The sequence below is a fragment of the Felis catus genome, chromosome B4 (genome assembly GCF_018350175.1).
Source record: "Felis catus isolate Fca126 chromosome B4, F.catus_Fca126_mat1.0, whole genome shotgun sequence".
NCBI classification, from domain to species: Eukaryota; Metazoa; Chordata; class Mammalia; order Carnivora; family Felidae; genus Felis; species Felis catus.
This window is the reverse complement of record NC_058374.1, coordinates 131,531,185-131,549,670: the sequence shown is the minus strand read 5'-3', so window position 1 is coordinate 131,549,670 and position 18,486 is coordinate 131,531,185. Positions and strand designations below refer to the sequence as shown.

General features: G+C 60.4%; 1 protein-coding gene and 1 long non-coding RNA gene across 9 annotated transcripts in view; one reads left to right on the top strand and one right to left on the bottom strand.

The window, feature by feature from the left end:
* Nucleotides 1-1,026: 1,026 nt before the first annotated feature.
* The window catches only part of LOC101094113 (TRIO and F-actin binding protein), a 53,201-nt gene continuing 35,741 nt past the window's right edge, over nt 1,027-18,486 (bottom strand). For 7 of the 8 annotated variants that reach the window (XM_045062337.1, XM_045062336.1, XM_045062338.1 and 4 more), the window contains 13 exons: nt 17,853-17,909; nt 15,351-15,419; nt 15,136-15,225; nt 14,707-14,816; nt 12,746-13,265; nt 11,977-12,087; nt 6,813-6,960; nt 5,008-5,110; nt 4,306-4,465; nt 4,117-4,230; nt 3,501-3,587; nt 2,569-2,735; nt 1,027-1,748 (listed from right to left, as the gene is read on the bottom strand). In XM_045062337.1, the coding sequence (XP_044918272.1) occupies nt 2,571-2,735; nt 3,501-3,587; nt 4,117-4,230; nt 4,306-4,465; nt 5,008-5,110; nt 6,813-6,960; nt 11,977-12,087; nt 12,746-13,265; nt 14,707-14,816; nt 15,136-15,225; nt 15,351-15,419; nt 17,853-17,909 (1,734 nt within the window). In that variant the 3' untranslated portion in view covers nt 1,027-1,748; nt 2,569-2,570. Of the gene's footprint in view, nt 1,749-2,568; nt 2,736-3,500; nt 3,588-4,116; nt 4,231-4,305; nt 4,466-5,007; nt 5,111-6,812; nt 6,961-10,846; nt 11,805-11,976; nt 12,088-12,745; nt 13,266-14,706; nt 14,817-15,135; nt 15,226-15,350; nt 15,420-17,852; nt 17,910-18,486 lie in introns of those variants that run through there. The other variant, XM_045062342.1, reaches the window with a different exon arrangement.
* LOC123386740 lies at nt 12,086-12,530 on the top strand. Its single transcript, XR_006601118.1, has 2 exons — nt 12,086-12,238; nt 12,326-12,530. It is a non-coding gene; the product is annotated as an uncharacterized LOC123386740 (long non-coding RNA).

Sequence of the window (18,486 nt, the reverse complement as noted above, 5' to 3'; positions counted from 1 at the left end):
GTTCCTAAACCCATCACTGGCCAGGGAATGGGACATCTTCCCCACAACCCACATGGTTGCTCCCCTGTGGGTCTTGCCCTGGACACACCAGGGATGTTCACAGGGCATTTGCTCATGCCGTTCCCTCACTTGGAATGCCCTTCCTGCTTTTTCCATCCGGAAAAGACATAGTTCAAAGCCACCTTCAAAAGCCCTCTCCGATCCGCAGGCTGGGTCGGGGTCCTCGCTGGGTGCCCACGACCTCCGGGACCCAACCTGTTTTTGTGCCCTCGGTGGGGGCAGGGTCAGTCCTTGTTCACCTCCCCCGGTGCCCGGCCCGGATTGATGGGGAAGGCCGTGGGGGGTGAGGCCAGCTCACCTGCCCTCCCCCCTTCGCTACAGCCCTGCAGATCGGACAGCCGGGCTGGGCTTGAAGTGGCTGGCAAAACCGGGACCAGGGTTCGGGAGCCGCACAGCTGGCCCAGCTGGGATGAGGCCTCCAGCCTGGTGGGCCTGGGGTGGCCGCGTCCACCACCCGCCCCCACCGTGCCCAGGGCTGGACGTGACCTCTGGGCACAGCCTCAATAGAGGACGGAGGCTGAAAGGCAACCATTTGACAGGAAAGCAAACTAAGGCTTAGAGAGGGGATGTGGCTGGCCCCAGGTCAGAGACAGAGCCTCAGCTCCCCTCCTCTTTCCAAGGCCTAGACCTATAACGCCCACTCCAGGGCGTCCCAGGCTTTGAGGTGCACATGAATCGCCGGGGGTCCGTGTCACAGGGCGGATTCTGACTCAGTAGGCAGGGGCGGGGCCCGGACTCGGGAGTTTCTAACCGGCTCCCTGGTGACGCGGCTGCGGCGGCTGGTCTGCAAACCCCACGTGGCACTGCAAAGCCGTGGCCCTGATGGAGGGACTAGGTTCTCAACTCCGCCCTCAGAGCTCCCAGGCCGCCCTTCAGGAAGGAGTGCCAGTGGGGGGGGTGGGGGGGGAGGGTGGTGAAGCCCCAACCTCCATAACCCGCCCTGCCCCAGCCATCCTAGACGCCAGAGCCACGGGAATATTTTATTAAGTTAAGAAGGCTCATGGAGCAGAAGAGAAACGCCTTCATGGGGCGGCTCCAGTGGTTCCGTGCCCAGCACCCCCTCGGAGGAGGAGGTGAAGCCTTAGGGAGCTGCCGGCTCCCTCTGCCCATCTGTCCCTCCGTCCAGAGTCCCAAGGTGTGGGTCCCCTCGGGGCAGGAAGTAGTTAGTGGGAGGTAGGGTAGGAAGAGGGTGGCTGGCTGGCTCCCTGCCTCTCCCATCAGAGTCAACGCTGCCGTGGCCGCTGCTGCGCCCCTGCTGGACCCCCCCCCCCCCTGGGGCAGGGCCACGGGCCCAGAAGCCTGAGCCCCCCGTGGCTGGAGACAGAGGGGGAGCCAGCGTCCGGGAATTGGTTTTTTCAAAGTATAAAGTGTTGGGGGGGGGGGGAAGGAAAAAAAATCTATATAAAAATCTCTTCACATATAAAATCCTGAAGAAGGTGCAAAATGTAAGACCCAGTGCGAGGGGCGCGCTCAGATACGCAGAGTGTGTGTGTGTGTGTGTGTGTGTGTGTGTGTGTGTGCGCGCGCGTGTGTGCACCTGTGTGCGTGTGTGGTGGGGACGAGTGCACGTGCGGCCCACAGCGGGCGGGGAGAAAGCTTGGCTTTTGACTTCCATCCAGCAGGAAGGAGGGCGACTGACTGGTCCCCTCAGTCTGGGGGCGTCTGCTGCGGGGCTGGGCCACCAGGACCTGGAAGACAAGAGTCGGGGAGCAGCAGGCTTAGGCCAGGCAAGGGCGGCGCTGGGCCTGGCCCACACGGTGGCCTTTCCCGCGCGTCTCGGGAAGTCCACAAGGACTGGTCAGAAAGAAGCAGCTCCAAGGGTGCCTGGGTGGCTCAGTCGGTTGACCGTCCGACTTCGGATCAGGTCACGATCTCGCGGTTCGCGGGTTCGAGCCCCGCGTCGGGCTCCGTGCTGACGGCTCGGAGCCTGGAGCCCGCTTCACATTCTGTGTCTCCCTCTGTCTGCCCCTCTGCTGCCTGCACTCTGTCTCTCTCTCAAAAATAAATACACACTAAAAAAACCTTTTTTAATTAAAAAAAAAAAAAAAAAAAAGAAAGAAAGAAAGCAGAAGCTCCAGGTAGACCCGGCATTAGGAAAGCCACCATAAAAATGCTCCGAAGCCTGGTAAATCAGAGATGGCCGTAAGACCAAGTCGGGGGCCAGGCTCCATCCGTGATGTCGGAGGTGTGGAGCTCGGTGGAAGGAGCGCTGTGGCCGGTGAGGGATGCGCGCCACGCTGCCCGGCCTGAAGGTGGGGCCAGCGCACGGCACCTGCCACCGCGGCCGACGCGGCTGAGCCAGCAGCGGGGAGGAGGGCCGCGGGCTGATGAGGCTGCGGGTGTGGCTGTCCCCATTCTAGAAAGGGAAACAGAGGCCACGAGAAGGAAGCGCCCTGGGCCCGCTGGCACGGCGAGTCGGGTGTGGATGAGCCTTGGGCTCGCACCTCCAGGCCCAGTGCCCGACTTGGCCTCGCCCCCGCTCGGCCGCGCCCACCCCTCGGCACCTACCTTCACTCGGCCAGGCTGTTGCGCATCGACTCCTTCTCCCGCAGCGCAGCCATGGCGAGGCGCAGGTGCTCCTTCAGCTGCTCGATCTCCCGCTCTGACCGTGTCTTGATGTGGTTCAGCTCTACGTACACATCCTGGTACTTTCCCGAAGTGAAGCGCTCCTTGTCCTGGGAGGGCGTGGAGGGGCCGTGAGGCCACGAGGCCTCCCCGACCTGGCCCCGCCTACCTGGCCCAGGCCCACGGCGCTCTCTGCCGGCACAGAGCAGCCGGGCCCCTGCACGGCCCTACGGCCCTGTCCCTTGGGGTGCCCCCTCGGCAACCCCTGGCCCTGAGTACACCCTCCCAGCACGGCCCAGTGAGCCTCCAGGATCATTTCCACCTCTCGAGACGGGAGCTGAGGTTCGGGGAGGCAAAGGCCACTCGGCAGTGAGCGGCCAGGATGTGAACCGGGCCGGCCTGGCCCAAGCCTTGGGCCCTTTCCATGAGTCTGACTCACACATGCTCACAGAGGATGTCAAAGACTTAGGGACGTGGCACCAGGCAGGCCAGGCTCACAGCCCTGGACCCAAATCCGGGCCCTTCCCCACTGCCAGCCACGCAGCTTCCTCACCGGGACGCGTGCTCCACCCCGCAGGGACTTGGGTCTTTTCTGTTCACAGCTGCCTCCCCAGCGCCTAGCACGGTGCCCGGCACACAGTAGATGCTCAATAAAAATTTGCCGAATGAATAAAAGCAAGTGTGGCCGTGGGCAAGTCACTTATCCTCTCTTAGCCTGTTTCTCTGTCTCCAAATAGGGACAAGGACACCTTGTCCTCGGGAGAGGCCTGAGGAGAGCCATGACATGAGGAGGCAAGGAGAGTGCCTGGCACAGAGCAGGCGCCCACAGGTGGGTCCAGAGGCTCCCTCCCCAGCGGCCCCCAGTCAGGCCCTACCTTCTGCAGCATCTGTAGCTCATCCCGGAGGCACTGCACCTCCTTCTTCAGGTACTGGAGCTCGTTCTCCTTCACCCGCAGCAGCACCTGGGGTCATGGGCGCCAGGCTGACCCAGGGCCAAAGGCCAGGGCTACCCCGGCCCACGGCACCCTGCAGCCTGGCTCTCTCTGCCTCAGGCCCCTAAGATGCAACCCCCAACCTGCACCAAGACCCACCGCACCCCATGGGCAGGCTCCTCCAGGAAGCCCTCTCTGATTTCTCCTTGCTGGTTCGAAGATTCAAGAAGTTAACAGATATGAAGGCCTGACAGAAGTTCCAGACAGAGTAGAGCCATATATAAATTTTCGTACGATAAAATAAAACACGAGGGTGATCCTAGGATCACACACGTTTTCTCACTCCAGCCTCTCCCAGTAAGGGGGGTGCCAGCCTCATTTTACAGAGGAGATACTGGAGGGGGCAGGACCCGAGGGGGAGGGCTGGACTCTGGCTGTAGGGCTCTCCTCCCGGGGGTCCAGCCCCGCGGAGCGATGCCACTCCCTGCCGCAGGGCACAGCCGGCCTGTCGGGGCCCCGAGAACCAGCCAGGCTGCCCGGCACAGGGGTGGACGCTCACCTCCAGCTCACAGGAGCTCCGCTCGCTGCTGCGTCCACAGCCGTCGCTGGTGCCCTGCGAGGCGATGAAGCCGCGCAGCCGGTCGATCTCCTCTGACAGGCGGGCGTGCAGCTCCTGGGGGGCAGGGACGGTCAGCGCGGGGACGATGGACCGCCGTCCCCGGAGCCCCCCACCCCGGGCCAGGCTCACCTGGTTGTGGCGCAGCAGCTCCTGGCCCTCCTGCTGGCAGCGCCGTAGCGTGTGCTCACGCTCCTCGGCCTGCCGCGTCAGGGCCCCGATCTCCAGGCACTTCTGCGAGTACTGCTCCGACAGCACCTGCAGCTCCCGCTTCAGCGCCGCCACGTCCGACCTGTGCGGGGCGGAGGACGGCAAGGACGGCATGGGACTCGGGGCAAGACAGACTCAAAGCAGCTCCAGACTGCGGGTTCCCGCCCTAGCTTTGCCTTCAGCCCACTGTGGGGCTGTGACCTGGTGACAGCCTCTCTGGGCCGCAGGTGCCTCCCGTATGAGGGGTTGACTTAAGCCTCAAAGGCCTCCCAGGTCCTAACATCCCAGAACTGTGCTCCGTGGCCAGGAGGGACACCTACTGGCCGAGGGTGGTACTGCAGCCCAGCTCTAGGGGACACTAACCGGAAGAGGAGGTGGAGGCTGAAGAAGGGGTTTGAACAGCTATCTCTGTGGACTGGCACGGGGGTCTGGCTGAGGCCCCACCGCTTCTGTTCCCTGTGCCAGGTGGCTGATCGGGAGTCTCAGCTGGGGGCAAAATGATGTGTCCTCTGCCGAGGGGCCTCGGCATAGGTTCCTGCCTCATAAACACCAAGGTGGGCAGCTGGGCCCTTAGCTCAGAACGAGGCCCAGCCCACAGACCCCAGGGCCCGGATGCCAGCTTACTGGTGCTGCTTGCGAAGGCCATCTGGACCCTGTTGGAGACTCCGTGTCTTGCTCAGTTCCCGGCTCAGCTCCTCCTGGTAGGCCTTCTTCATGGCTTCGATGGCTGGAGGCAGGGCAGAGGCATGGGGGGATCTTGGGGAGGGGTCAGCAACAGTAAGCTCCACCTCCTCCAAGGCCCCACAGATACCATGCAGGCAGGAGCAAAGAACACTGGACCAGGCTGTATCAGGAGCTGAGGGGCTTTGGGTAAGTTGCTAGACCTCTCTGAGCCCATCTATCAAGGGAGGGTGACAATCCCTGTCTGACGGGACAGTGCTGGGGAGACGCCTCAGCGTCTGACCACTGGTACGTCTTGTTGGTCATGTCCCTGTAAGGCCCCACACAGCCCGCCATCCCTGCAGAGCCTGGAGGGTTCTTTAACAAGGCCCAGCTCCCTTGCCCAGCCCGGCGGTCAGGAGTGCAGGGGCCGCAGCTGGTACAAATCTATGCAACTTTACGCAGGGCGCCTAACCACTCTTTGCCTCCAGTCCCTTGTTGGAAAACGGGGTTACCAATAGCACCTTCTCTCGTGGGTTATTGGAAGATGCAGACAGAACATTTAGAGCAATGCTTGGTCCAAAGTAAATGCCCAGTAAATGCTCCCATTGGCTTATTTTTCGGGCTGTGAGCAACCAAGGACCAAGTGTTTCCACACTCACGCAGGGTTATTGGGAGGATTAAATGAGCCCTCACCCATAATCTTATCCATAATTCTAAAATCCGAAGGCTCTGAACACTGAGAGCTTTTCATAACTCTTTTGGTGGCAATCCCTGACCCGAACAGACGCAGGGGCCACTTGCGGTCAATCTCAGCCCACGTTCAGCATGACTCTGAGAAATTTCACTGTAAAAACCTTGGTGCTAGATTCCAGGGGAGAGTCCAGACTCTGCTGGGAAGGATAGCTAACTGATGTACTAAGTTATCTTCCTAAAATGCAAAACACACTGGCCCCAGGCTGTTTGCGATGAGGGGCCAACGGGCCGGGGGTGTGAAGCACGTGGCATAGCGCTGGCAGGTGGGAAAGTTCTGGATCACGTGACTTCTCTCGTCCTTTCCTATCACTCTGCAAACCGCTCGGAAGTGCTTAGGATGTACCAGACCTACACAGCAGGTGCGCAGTGAACACAGGGAGGGAGGGAGCTGTCCAACGTCTCGGGCATTCCTGTTTCCGGCTTGGGAGGGCAGGGGGTGGGGTTCAGGGCACGGCTTTGCAATCAGGGTGCTCTGAGCTCCATCCCCGGCTCTGCCATCTGGACAAGTCACCAACCTCTCTGCGCCCGTTTATTCATCTGTTAAATGGGGGCCCTCGATCAGGCACTGCAAGGGCCAAGGGTGCCCGCGTTCCCCAGAACGGGGCTTGGCAAAGGCTCACGCCTTTCCTCCCGCTCTGCCCAGGGTCCGGCCCTCTCACCCGGGGAGATGGCACTTCTGTGGCTGAGCAGGCTCCACCCCAGCACAGAGCGCGCACCTGGGCACGGAGTTGGGGCTCCGTGCGTGTGTACGGCTTGGGGGCGAAACCCCCCAGTGGCCGCAGGCCCCTGAGGGAGAGGAGTCACAACCCAGGGGGACAGCAGGGGCGGGGGGGGCACCTTTTATTGCCTTGGTTTCCCTTTCTCAAGTAGGAGCAGAGGCCAGTTCTAGGGGCTCCAACCCCCCGGTGCGTTTTCCCAAGTCTGGCACTGAGACCCCCCCTCTCCTATCGAAAGCCTTCCCCGATTCAGCCAGGGGCCGCAGCTGGGAGGCCCGTGGGGCGCAGGGTTCTCACCCGAGGCCGTGGCCGCCGTCTCCTCGGCCAGGAGCCACTCCTTCTCCTGCTGCAGCCGCTGCAGCTCCCGCTCGTGGTGCCGCTGCAGCTCCTCCATCACCTGCTGGTGCGAGGACTCCATCTCGGCCAGGCTGCGCTCGCACGCCTCCTGCGGGCGGGAGGCCAGCACGTCCCGGGGCTGCCCCCACTGCCCAGGACACGGGCCCCCTCCCCAGCCCGAGGCGGGGAGCCTCAGGGGCAGGCTTCTCCACCTCGCCTCCCTGGAGCCGGGAGCCACCGGCCGCCCCTGCGCCTGCTCCCCCGGTCCACAAACCTCACCCTGTCACTCTCCTGCTTCAAACCCTTCCGAGGCTCCTCTCCTGTGGGGCCAAGTCCCTGCTCCCCTGTCCGACCCTCGTGGCCTCAGCCTGGGCCTTTCCCCACCAAGGAACGCCAGTCACGGCATGTTCACATCTCTGAGCTTTAGCTAAGGCTAAGCCCTCTGCCTGGGACGTTCTTCTGCTATTTCCTCTTCCGGGATAACTGACTTTGGCCTGCAGCCCAGCTCAGTGTCCTCCCTGCTCTGCCTCTGGACGGCCTCTCCCCTGCCTCCGAAGGCTCTGCTTCTGCTGGACTAGAAGTTCTCCCAAGACAGGGAAGACCTGGCCCAGCTCGGAGTCCCCGGCGTCTGGACCAGGGCCTGACATGGGGCAGGTGCTGAGTAAGTGAACGGAAACTGATGACATCGCAACACAGGGCCTGCAGAGAAGACTGGCAAGTATTTAGAAGACTGCTAATGCCCACCGCTTGGGAGACTCAGCTGTGACGGGTGTGCCGAGGGCAGTTGATCGTGTCACCACACTTTCAGTAACCCCATCCCTCGAACTAGCAGAAAGTCACATGTATAAAGACTTGCGGACGAGGGTGCAACAGATGAAAACGGGACACGGTCCGGATCCCTAATGGGGGAGCCCTTAAATCAATGATGGGATCGAGCCTTGCAAAAGAGGAGGCGGGAGGGCAGAGAGGGAGAAGTGACCACGGAAAGTCAATGACAGGAAGCGAGGGGGACCAGACTCTCCGTTGCAGGCTTTGAAGATGGGAGGAAGGAGCCAGGAGCCAAGGAGCGCAGGTGGCCACAAGCCGCCGGGAAAGGTGAAGAAATGGGCCCCACCTGGAGCCCGGCGAGGTCCGAGTTAGACTACCATCCTTCAAAACCCTGAGATGATAACTTTGGGTTATTTAAGGTGGTGGTAAATTTCTTTCGAGAGCAACAGGAAACTCTACGGATGTGCTCGAAGGTAACCAAGGTGACCCCTGGGGTGGGGGCAGGCAGGGGAAGGAGAGCTCGGGTGTTTATTTCTAACCTTTTGATTTGTTTGAATTATTTTCGAAAATGTAAACATATTTCTTATGTATTTAAATTTAAGATCATTAAAAAGGGAAGGGCAAGAGCCCCAAGAAGAAATCGAAGCAGAGGGCCAGATAAGACAGTATGCTCCACCCCCCCCCACCCAATACCATAGGGCACGGTGGGTGGGGACCGCCCTCCACCTGTCCAGCAGCCACACCAGAGGGCTTTAAGGGCCAGGCCTCCTGGGTCCAGGTGTTCTGAGTGGGGGGCAGGGAACATCCGTCCCTCTGCATGTGTCCTCCAAGTCCCTCCAGTGACAACAACAGAACATAGCTTTGGAGTTCCACACACTGGGTCCAGAGCCTCGCTGTACCGGAGTGAACTTGAACGGGCCCCTTCCCCACGCTGAGCCTCAGTGTCCTCATCTATAAAACAGGCCCATAAGGGGCACCTGGGTGGCGCAGTCGGTTAAGCGTCCGACTTCAACCAGGTCACGATCTCGCGGTCCGTGAGTTCGAGCCCCGCGTCAGGCTCTGGGCTGATGGCTCAGAGCCTGGAGCTTGTTTCCGATTCTGTGTCTCCCTCTCTCTCTGCCCCTCCCCCGTCTCTCATGCTCTGTCTCTCTCTGTCCCAAAAATAAATAAACGTTGAAAAAAAAAATTAAAAAAAAAACAAAACAAAACAGGCCCATAAGGCCAACTCATGAGGGTCCCTAAGATAAACCCACCTACAGAGATGGGAGCAGCACAGGGGGTGGGGGACCGATGTTCTTAAAGGGCCAGATCAGGCAGGCGGACCCGGCAGTTAATAGGGGGTCAGAGGCAGGACCGAGACCAGGAGGAGGGGCTCCTAGAAGGCCAAGTGCTATTCTCTCTGACATATCTTCCCGAAGGCCCAAGGTGTCCAGCAGCCACCTCTGACAGGGATCAAAGTAGATGAAGAAATGCCTGTACCTCCCCCCCCCACATTAGGCTGGAGGGAGGCAAAGGAGGCACTAAAGCCCCAGTGGGTGAAGCCCCAGAACCACCCCCACCCCCCCAGCTGCTGTCCATGGAAGCCCCACAAGCTAAAAGAAGATTCCGGGACGAAGATACCAGGCTGGGGAATCTCTCCCCAGCCGTCCGCTCTCCAGGGTCTGCTGAATCCCCAGCCACCTCCTCCTGGGCTGGCGAGGGGACACACATAGCTCAGCTCCTCTTGTCTGGCACCCTCCCCATCTGGGGCCCCTCCTCCACTCCCGTCTTTGGCTTGTTTCCTCATCATTCTCTTCTCACCTCCCCCAATTCCGTCTGCACCATTCCCATCCCAACCTAACAGGATGAGACACCGACAGCCTCTGTGGTGTCCAATGGCCCCACGGGGACCAGGAAGCCTGGGATGCAGACACGGGTCTGCCTCCCGCTTGAAGGTCTCACCGCCTCTCTGGGCCTCGGTTTCCCCATCGAGAAGCTGAGAAGTCAGAGCAGTGCTTTTCGAACTTCATTTGAGGGACAGAAATCTCTTCCCAAAGGAAATCTAATGCAGGTTCTAAGAGGAAAATCCAAGAGGCTGCTCGGATACCCCTGGCTATGAATGGACCCACCCAGAAAGGTAGCCCCTGGGGCGTCGAAGGGCTCCAAGTACAGTCTGAGGCCCTCTGGGGGGGGGTCTCTGAGGGTGTCCCAGCTGCCTCAGGCTGTGGTGTTAAGCCACACCCAGCCTGAAGATGCCCCACCCACTCTGTCCTCTGACCTCTAGAGAGCCTTTAACAACACTGGTCCCTCCCCCATCGCACCCCTCCCTATGTCAGGTGACCCCAAAGTCACGCCCCCTCCCCTACTCAGGTCCTAACTCCCCTCGGCCCGGGTCTCCCTTCAGTTGAACGCTTCACCCACCACTCAGCTCCAGACGGCTCCTTGGCCTTGCACAGCCGCCCAGCCTCAGGGCCCCTAGGGGCTCTCCTCTACCTGCTTTGGGCCCAGTCACCCAGTCCTAACCTCTCCTCTCCGCACACCCTCCTACAGCCCTCTCTCCTTCGGTCACCGTCCTAGCTCCTGACGCTGGCCCTGTGCCCTCCCAAGCCCCCCCCCCCCACCCCAACACCACTTTCCCCACGTCATTGTCAGACCCCAAACCTCCTCAGGTCTGCGGAATGAGATCCCAACTCCTTGGCTTGCTGGAGGTCTCCACTGTAGACACCCACCGGCCCTCCACCTCTGGCCCCAGCCCGTGCCCCCACCCCAAACCAGTGCTTTGCTCAATGCCCGCCCCCCCCAGAAGCCTGCCTGAGAGCCCCGCACAGCGACCTCCAACCCTGGAGCTTCTAGAAGGCCCCGCCCACACAGAGCCTAGGATCCCAGCACTCTTTTCTACTTTAGGCAATGGCGGGCTGACTGCCGACAGCTGATGGTCATATATTTTGCAATTCTGTGACATGATTAAGCGCAGCCATTTTAAAAGTTAAAGTCTATACGTTTACAATTAACTACATTAACAACAAAGGTGATACTCACTCATCACTTCCTAATTATTTCACTGCATTTTATTATTGTTTATGCTCTTGAGGTTTTTGTTTTGTTTCGTTTTTAAGGATTTTATTTTTAAGTAATCGCTACACCCAACGTGGGGCTCGAACCCAAGACCCCGAGGTCAAGAGTCCCGCGCTCCACCGACTGAGCCAGCCAGGTGTTCCTGTGCTCTTGAGTTTATTTACGTCTTCTGCATCTTGTATGGTGGAAACGCTCTATAATTCTGTGCACGTGTATCTTCCCAATTCGGTGTTCAGGGACATCGGCCACAGTGGGAGTATTTACACCACGGAAATTGGTGAACATGGCACGTCAGGGCTTGATTTACTGTTTTGCTGACTTAAGCGAGGGATGAGAGAACGCTAATAATGCAGATTCAACTTCCCAGCGTGCCACATCTACGACCATCACATTGTCACTAGAACACGGACCTGAGAACATAACTCTAAATGGGATATTCTCAAAAGAGAAAACTGTTCTCCAATTCGGCCAAGAAGCTGCAAGTGACATTGACCAACTAGAGTTTTGACAGATGTCTTTTTGTTTTACTCGTGAACATAAACCAAACTGTCAACCAACACGCACGGCAGAACGACACTCGCTTGTCAGTTAGCTGTGCGTACAAGCGTTTGGAAAAACCAATGAAAGTCACAGTCCATTCCGAGAAAAGGCAATGTGCTATGTATGTGGAATTCACAATAAAAGTTACATATTTTGTACTCGTACGCTGTGTCCCACACATCCTTTCGATCAGTGAAATTTACGGTAAACGTACGTTAGTGTGTATGTGTTTACATACACATGGATTTTTCTGTCAAACGGTTACCAGACCACTGTCCCAGGCAGACGGAGTGTCCCCTGGGGGCCACTGGAGGGTCCCACATCCCGCGGGCCTTGGCCTGGTAAACACGGGCAGGATTCCTCTGTGCTTAGGGAGTGACCCTGGGGGCCTGCCCGTTGGGGATCCCATTCCCCACTGGCCCTCCTTCCCCAGGGTGGTGTGGGAGAAGGGGTCCACGTGCAGAATGTCCCATGGGGGCTCACACACAGGCTCTGCAGTCAGCCGGAACCGAACTCAAATCCCACCTCTGACATCTGCAGCTCAGTTGACCTCGGGCAAGTCCCATAACCTCTCATAGCTCAGTGGCTTGTCTGTAAAATGGGCACAGTGATCACGTCTACCCGCCGGGTACATTCAATACGAGGACGCATACGACATGCCTCGCACGGGTTCCGCTACGCTCCCAGAACGTTAGCTGTTCTCTGAAGCCATGGCAACCAGAAACCTGCCCCGAGCCCCCACAAAACAGCCCCCCGGCCTCACCTGCGAGATGTAGCCCGGGGGGATATGGCTGTCCTCCTGGGGCCTGGGTGCACTCTGAGGGGCCTCTCCTTGAAGGCGCCATGCCTCCAGCTGGGCGCGCAGAGACTGGACCTACAGGGGGAGGAGGCGAGGTCAGCGGGAACCTGGAAGCCGGCAAGGCTCTGGTGGCAGGCAGTGAGGAGCTTTGGGTCTGAGAAAGGGAGGTGGCCTGCGGCCGAAATGCAGGCCAAGGGGACATTCCAGCACTTTCCTGGATGGCCAGGTCAGTGACCCAGGAGAACTTTGTCCCAGAGAAGACTAAACGGGGTTGGGAGCAGGTCACTGTGATCACAGATATTTATCCCTGCAGGCGGCAGGGAAACGTCTGAGCCTCGGTTTCCCGCCAGGACAATCAGGACAAGGTCTACCCTCTGGGACCACGCGACCGCTGTGAGGGTTACATGAGCCAATGTAGGTAAAGGAGGCCTAGGACGAGGTATTCAGAAGATGCCTAATAAGCGCTCTCTCCCTCCTCTCCCCTTCTCTTTGGTTGCGGAGGACAAAACTAAGGAGGGGAAAAAAAAAAAAAAAAAACCACCCCAAAACAAGAAAACACCGAGGTCCAGGAAGCAAGATTCCGGTTCACGGGAGTCTGGGGCACCACACGGTGAATCAGGGGTGAGCTTCCCGTCCCTTCAGGAATGCAAGATAAATGCCACAGCGCGACGGCAGGGACAGGCGGGGCGCTGGCGGGGCGAGGGGGCTCCCCGAGGCCGGCCGGGATGCCTACCTCCTTCTCCAGCGCCTCGCGGCTGTCACGCGGGGGCCCGCGGCGCTCCCCGCGGCTTTGGTTGAGCAGGGCGGTGAGAGGCACCCGCTTGTCCTCCCGCAGGGGCAGCCTCTCCAGCTCCTGCCACTTCTTCTCAATCTCCTCACTGAGGCGGCTCTGCTGGTCCTCGGTCAGGGGGGCCCCCAGGCCCCGGCGCGGCGCCTCGCCGGTCGGCGTCTCCACGGGCCTGCCGTCCGTGGCCTCAAACCACTTGCGACGCTCCTCGGAGCGCTGCGCCAGGTCCCGCTCCAGCTCCTCCTGCTTGGCCGGGCGGTCGAGAGCGCGGGCCGGGGTGCGGGCCCGCTGCGGGGAGCCCTGAGTCAGCGGGGCGAGCTCCACGTAGTCCAGGGACTGCCGCTGCCCGTCCGCCTTCCGCGGGCCGCCCCGACCGATGACCTCAGAGCCCACCCGCTGCTCCCCCGCCTTCAGGGAGCCCTTCTGGGTGCTGTGCGGCGTGTTCTCCTTATTGTAGTCCGAGAGCCTAGGGTGCCAGCAGAGCCCCGTCAGGAGGGACGTGTGACGCTCAGCCCCCAAGCCTGCGCTTCTGGAGCGCCACCCGTGTGCCAGACCCCGGTGGGGGAAGCAACCCAACCTAGAGGTTACAACTAGAGATTTGTCATTAAAGGACCCTGGGAACCATCCCAGCTCCAACGCTTAGCAGCAGAGGGACCAGGAGAGCTGGCCTCCCTCCTGGACCCTCAGTGACCGCATCTGTAACATGGGACAGCGGTGCCTCTCACAGGATGGACGTGAGCACTAGGCGAGTGAATGTGCCTAAAGCAACCGCGAGCCCTCCGCCAAGGCTGATCAAAGTGTTATTACAAAGGTGCGGTTTGAGGCAGGGTCTTGGGTTCAAGAGGCTCACGGTGGAAAGGGGAAGATGCCCACGGTCACGGTTGAGGGGGTGAACAGTGACCTCTGGGTGCACGGAGCGCGAACAGTGGCAGTCGGCCCCTTCTTCCGTTAGTTGCCCAGGCAAAAACTACGCCTCCCGGCGTCCCGTGCGGCTGTGGGGCCACGTGACTACATTCTGCCCAGTGGTGTGAGAGGCGGCACCCTTTCCAGGACCAAACGTGCCCTGGCCTGGCCCCTGGCTGGGACTCCATGAGGACAGAGCCAAAGGTGGGAGTCGTGGGCCACGGAGCTGCCCCACCAGGCCTGGAGGGCACACCTCTGGATTGTTCTGGAGAGAGAAAGAAATCTCTCCCTTATTTATGCCACTGTGTTTGGGGCTTCTTTGTTACAGCAGCTGAGACTACAGACTAAGTAACGGTCGGGCTGCATAGACCTGCAGAGTCTACAGAGGGCTCCTGGGCACATCCCTCACATGAAGGAGGGGCCGCACGCAGCGTGACAGATACGGAATGTGAAACTCAGACACGTAAGTCGCTGGCCGGACGCCGAATAGCCAAGGTATGGCCAGGTTGGGGGGCTCGCGCCGGGGCCCTCCCGATACCATACCCTGTTCCTGCTGTCCCACAGCTGCGATTCCCCGCCCCCCGCACAGGCGGCTAGGGTTCACACTGTATGCGGGTTCTGCCACCAGCTTACTCAGCCCTCCTACCCTCTAGGCACCTCCAGAGGGTGAGCTCCCCATCCAGACACCCTCTGCCTAACTGGCTTAGATGTAGCGGAGGGGGGTGAGGGGGGTGTCTTTGACTCACTGTCATCTTCTCCAAAGAGTCAAAGCCCCTTCCCACCTTTCAGGATGTCGCAGAATATAAAGGCATGGCAGTCAAACCTCAAATAAGTATCTTCAGGGGGGTGCCAAGAACGCTCACTGCCCTCTCTCCATTTTGTTGATGGGAGAAACTGAGGCCCGGGAGGCACAGCCGCGGGGCCCTCTGGCGTGTGCCAGAACCCCACTCAGGGATGCAGGAGGAAGCGCCTCCCTCAAGGTCCCGCTCCAGCTCGGCACATACTTGGTGACATCCGGGGCAGAGGTTGGCCGCACGGTCTTCCTCAGAGCCTCGATCCAGTTTCGCCGGATACCCGAGGTCATGGCCGACAAGGTGTAGACAGCATCCTTGGTCTGCAAGTCCACCCCACGGGCAGGTTGCCACACGGCCAGCCCCACCGCTCCCTCGCCACCGTGCACCCCCAGGGAGGGTGGCCCGTCCCCCCCAGGAGGGCATCTGAGGTCCTGCGCCTGGGGATGAGCTCCCCTCCGCCAGCTGGCTCCAAGGTCTCCCCAACGTTCAGCCCCAGTGATAGCCGGGGTCTCCCCAGACACGCAAAGTGCCGGCGGCAGAGCTTCTGACTGGCTCTGAGGACAGGGGCTCTAGGTGAACGAGGGAAGCCCATCACCCCCGATCAGCTCCCCCCCCCCCCCCCACCGCACAGAGTCTCACGTGGATCTGGAAGCCATAGTTGCGCTGCACCGCGTACTCGGTGACATCTGTGCAGGAGCGCAGGTCGATCTCGCCATCCAGCTCGTCTGCCTGCCGCGGGAAGGCCATGACGGTCCACGATTTCCACTTTCCCCACCTAGGCCCCCCAAGCCCCTCCCAGGGACACCCCCCCCCAGCACCTGATGGCGGCAGGGAGCCTCCCCACTTTGTCTCACCTCCTCTGCGGTGGAGTCCCTGTAGTACTTAAGGCTTGAATCTGTCAGCACAAACCAATGCTTCTTCCACTGTGAAGGAGACGTGGCGGTGAACGAGGGGACGGGGCAGCAGGGAGGGTGGAACGAAAGGGTGTGTGCGTGCACCACTCTACAGCTGTCCTGGGTCTGGCCAGGTCAACCGTGGGGGCCCCGGCCTCCTCAGCCGCCCTGTTGGGGCGCCGGGGGGGAGGGGGACAGAGAAGAGTCAGAAAATCCAGATTTTGCAGCCTGGCCCTTCCAGGGGCAGTGTCTGTGAAAGGGGATGGCTTTTCCTCAGTGACCACACCTTCCCTGTCCTCCTGGGAGCCCTTCTCTGACTTGCTGACAGACATAGCCCTCCAGACCCTCTCCATCAAGATCACCAAGGCTCCTACAAGTGCACGACCCCCCCCCCCCCCCCGCCCCAGGGCAGACCAGGAAGGGGCTGTGACCTGTGTAAGACCATTCAGCTAGCAAGTCAGGGAGCAGAGCTTTGCGAGTCGTTTTCCCCATGGCCCTCTGGACCCCCTCAGTAACCAAGGACAAGTCTCCCAGAGTAAGACTGGAAGGTGGCCTGGGGGGGGGGGCGGGGGGGAGGTAGGTGTCTGAGCACTGGTCCTGTTCTGTTTCTTGATCGGGTTGCTGGTCACACGCGTGTTCGGCTTGTGAGTGCGTTATCTGCACATTTATGATTTGGGCCCCTTCCTGCAGTGCCGCTCTCTGCTCCGGCGGGCGCTGGGCTGGCAGGACGCACAGCGAAGGGTAGGGGCACCACAACAGCCTGATGTTAAATGTGCCAAGCTCAACCCGCCTCTGGGCTTGTGACCATTCACTGGAATGCCAGTCAAGGTCCGCCCACCACCAGGGTCAGCACATATCACCCAGTCCTCAGCCCTCCGGGGGCTCCCCCACATCACCAAACTCCATCCACGTTGTTATTTCAAATATTTAGGCTTCTTTCCTCAAGAAATGGCAAGTTTTCAGGGGTGTGCTGGGATGACACTTTCAACTTCTTTCTACGTGGCCTCCCCGAAGAAATAGGGGTTGAGCCTCCAAGGGACCTAGATTACAATGATTTTATCCCTAGCTGTGTGTCTTTGGTCAAGTATCTCGGCCTCTCTGAGCTCCACTCTTGGCACTTGTAAAGGAGGGCTGATAAGAAGGTCGGAAGTGTCTATCCCTCCCTAGTCTATGACAGTTGAGGAGCTAGATGGAGTTCTATGGCCTTAGGCAGCCCGAGTTCTAGGCCTGGGTCTACCGAAGCGGTGACTAGGCCCGGAGGAGAAGTAAGCTTTGTGGGCCTGTCCCCTGTCCGTGCACCAAGGGGCTGGGCTGGCTGAACTCCCAGGGCCCTTCCAGCTCGGACATTCCAAAACCCTGTGAAAGAAGATGAGTAGTGGCCAGCTCTGGGTGGGGCCTGTAATCTCTGCCCTCCAGAGACCCTGGGTGGGGAGGCTGGGAAGGGTCACTGGCAGGGTGCCAGGCCTTGTGTGAGCCTGGAGCGTAGCCACCAGAGGACTGGCGAGCAGGCAGCAGGGACGGAAGGCTGTGGGCTGGAGGGAATAAAACATGTGGGGAAGAAACACAATGAGATTCCCTTTGGCTCCGGGCCCTCCCCGGCATGCGGGCTGCGTGCCGACCCGAGCCACGGGCGCATGCAGGACAGGGGTGGGGAGACGTCCCCTCCCAGGCTGAGCGGGCAGGAAGCCAGCTCCAGCTCCCAGACTCCATCAGCCTGGCAGCTGAAAGGGCAGAGCCAGCGACAGGCCGCTGTCCCTCCTGGTGATGGACACGTTAGAGACAGGGAAGGGTCGTTAGCTGAGCTACAGCAGAGACCCTACACGGCCCGACCTCTCTGACCCTGCTGTCTACCCTGGAAAGAATCCTCATTATCCATGTGCCCATTTCACAGATGTGGACTTAACATCTTCACAGACTCCGCTTAAGTCCTTCGCAGAGGACGTAACCAGGGGAGCCCCAGGTGGGTGAGACTTCCGAGCCCGTGCTCTGAGACCCACTTCTAATGGGGAGGGAGAGGCTCCCGCATGGCTGAGTCTTGGGGAATCTGTAATGTCTCAGGCCAGATGATCTCTGTGAACCCCTCAGACCCAGTCAGGGTCATCAAGAGGGGAGAGGGCCCAGGGGCTCTCGGAGAGAGGAGGGGATGGGGCGTAGGGCGTGAGGGGCTAGGAGGCCTCTACCCCTGCCACCCTGTACGCCTGCAGACTGTCCCAGGGGGCCAAGATGACAGCAGCCTCTGCTTCCCACCCCCTCAGCCCAAGGCCCGCCCTGACTGCACGAGAAAGGCCCGCCCTCAGGGTGCCCACCCTGAGCCCACCTGCACCCCTCCGCTCAGAGGCCAGGCTCTCTAGAGGCCTAGACAAGCTACAGAAGCAGCTCAGACTCCTGGGCTGCCCCCAGAGACCCCCTGGGGCACTGAAGCTGCACAGGCCAAGCCCTCCCCTCTGACTGCGGCCCTCCTACCTCCCCAGGCTCGTCCAAGATCGACATCCATCCCTTCTTGAAGTTGAGCAGATCGGGCTATGGAGAGATAAGGAGGCACATACGTTAGGCCCGGTGGAGAACCAACTGGGGCTGGGGAGGGAGTGTTGTACCCACCCTGCCCCCTGAGTCCTGTGAGACTGGGGTCCTGGAAAGCCAGGAGAGGGGGCTGAGGGCCCAGGTAACCCCCAAATCCGGGCAGGCTCCCCAACCACTGAGATAGCCTTGGCCCCTGTCCCCGACAACGTCTGAGAGCCAACCAAGACGGCAGGCAGGGTGACTGGCACATCTACCACAGGTGGCCAGGCTCCCCTCCTGCCAGCCTACTTCCTCACCAAAGAGCGGGAGAGAGACCCCGGAGGGCTCTGAGAACAGCCTGAACCAGCAGGGCTGAGCAAAGTGTCCAGTCGCTCTCACCGACAAGGCCAGGAGGCCCATCGGGAAAATGCCTTAAAGCTCCCCCCCGCCGGCCCCCCCCCCCCCCCCCCCCCCCCCCCCGCTCATCCCCAACCCACTGACCCTCCTGTGGTCCAACCAGCCCCGCCCTGCCCTTTCCTTGTCCCCTGGAGACTCTGAAAGATGGAGCCAGGCCCAGGGTGGGATCAGAGATCTCCGG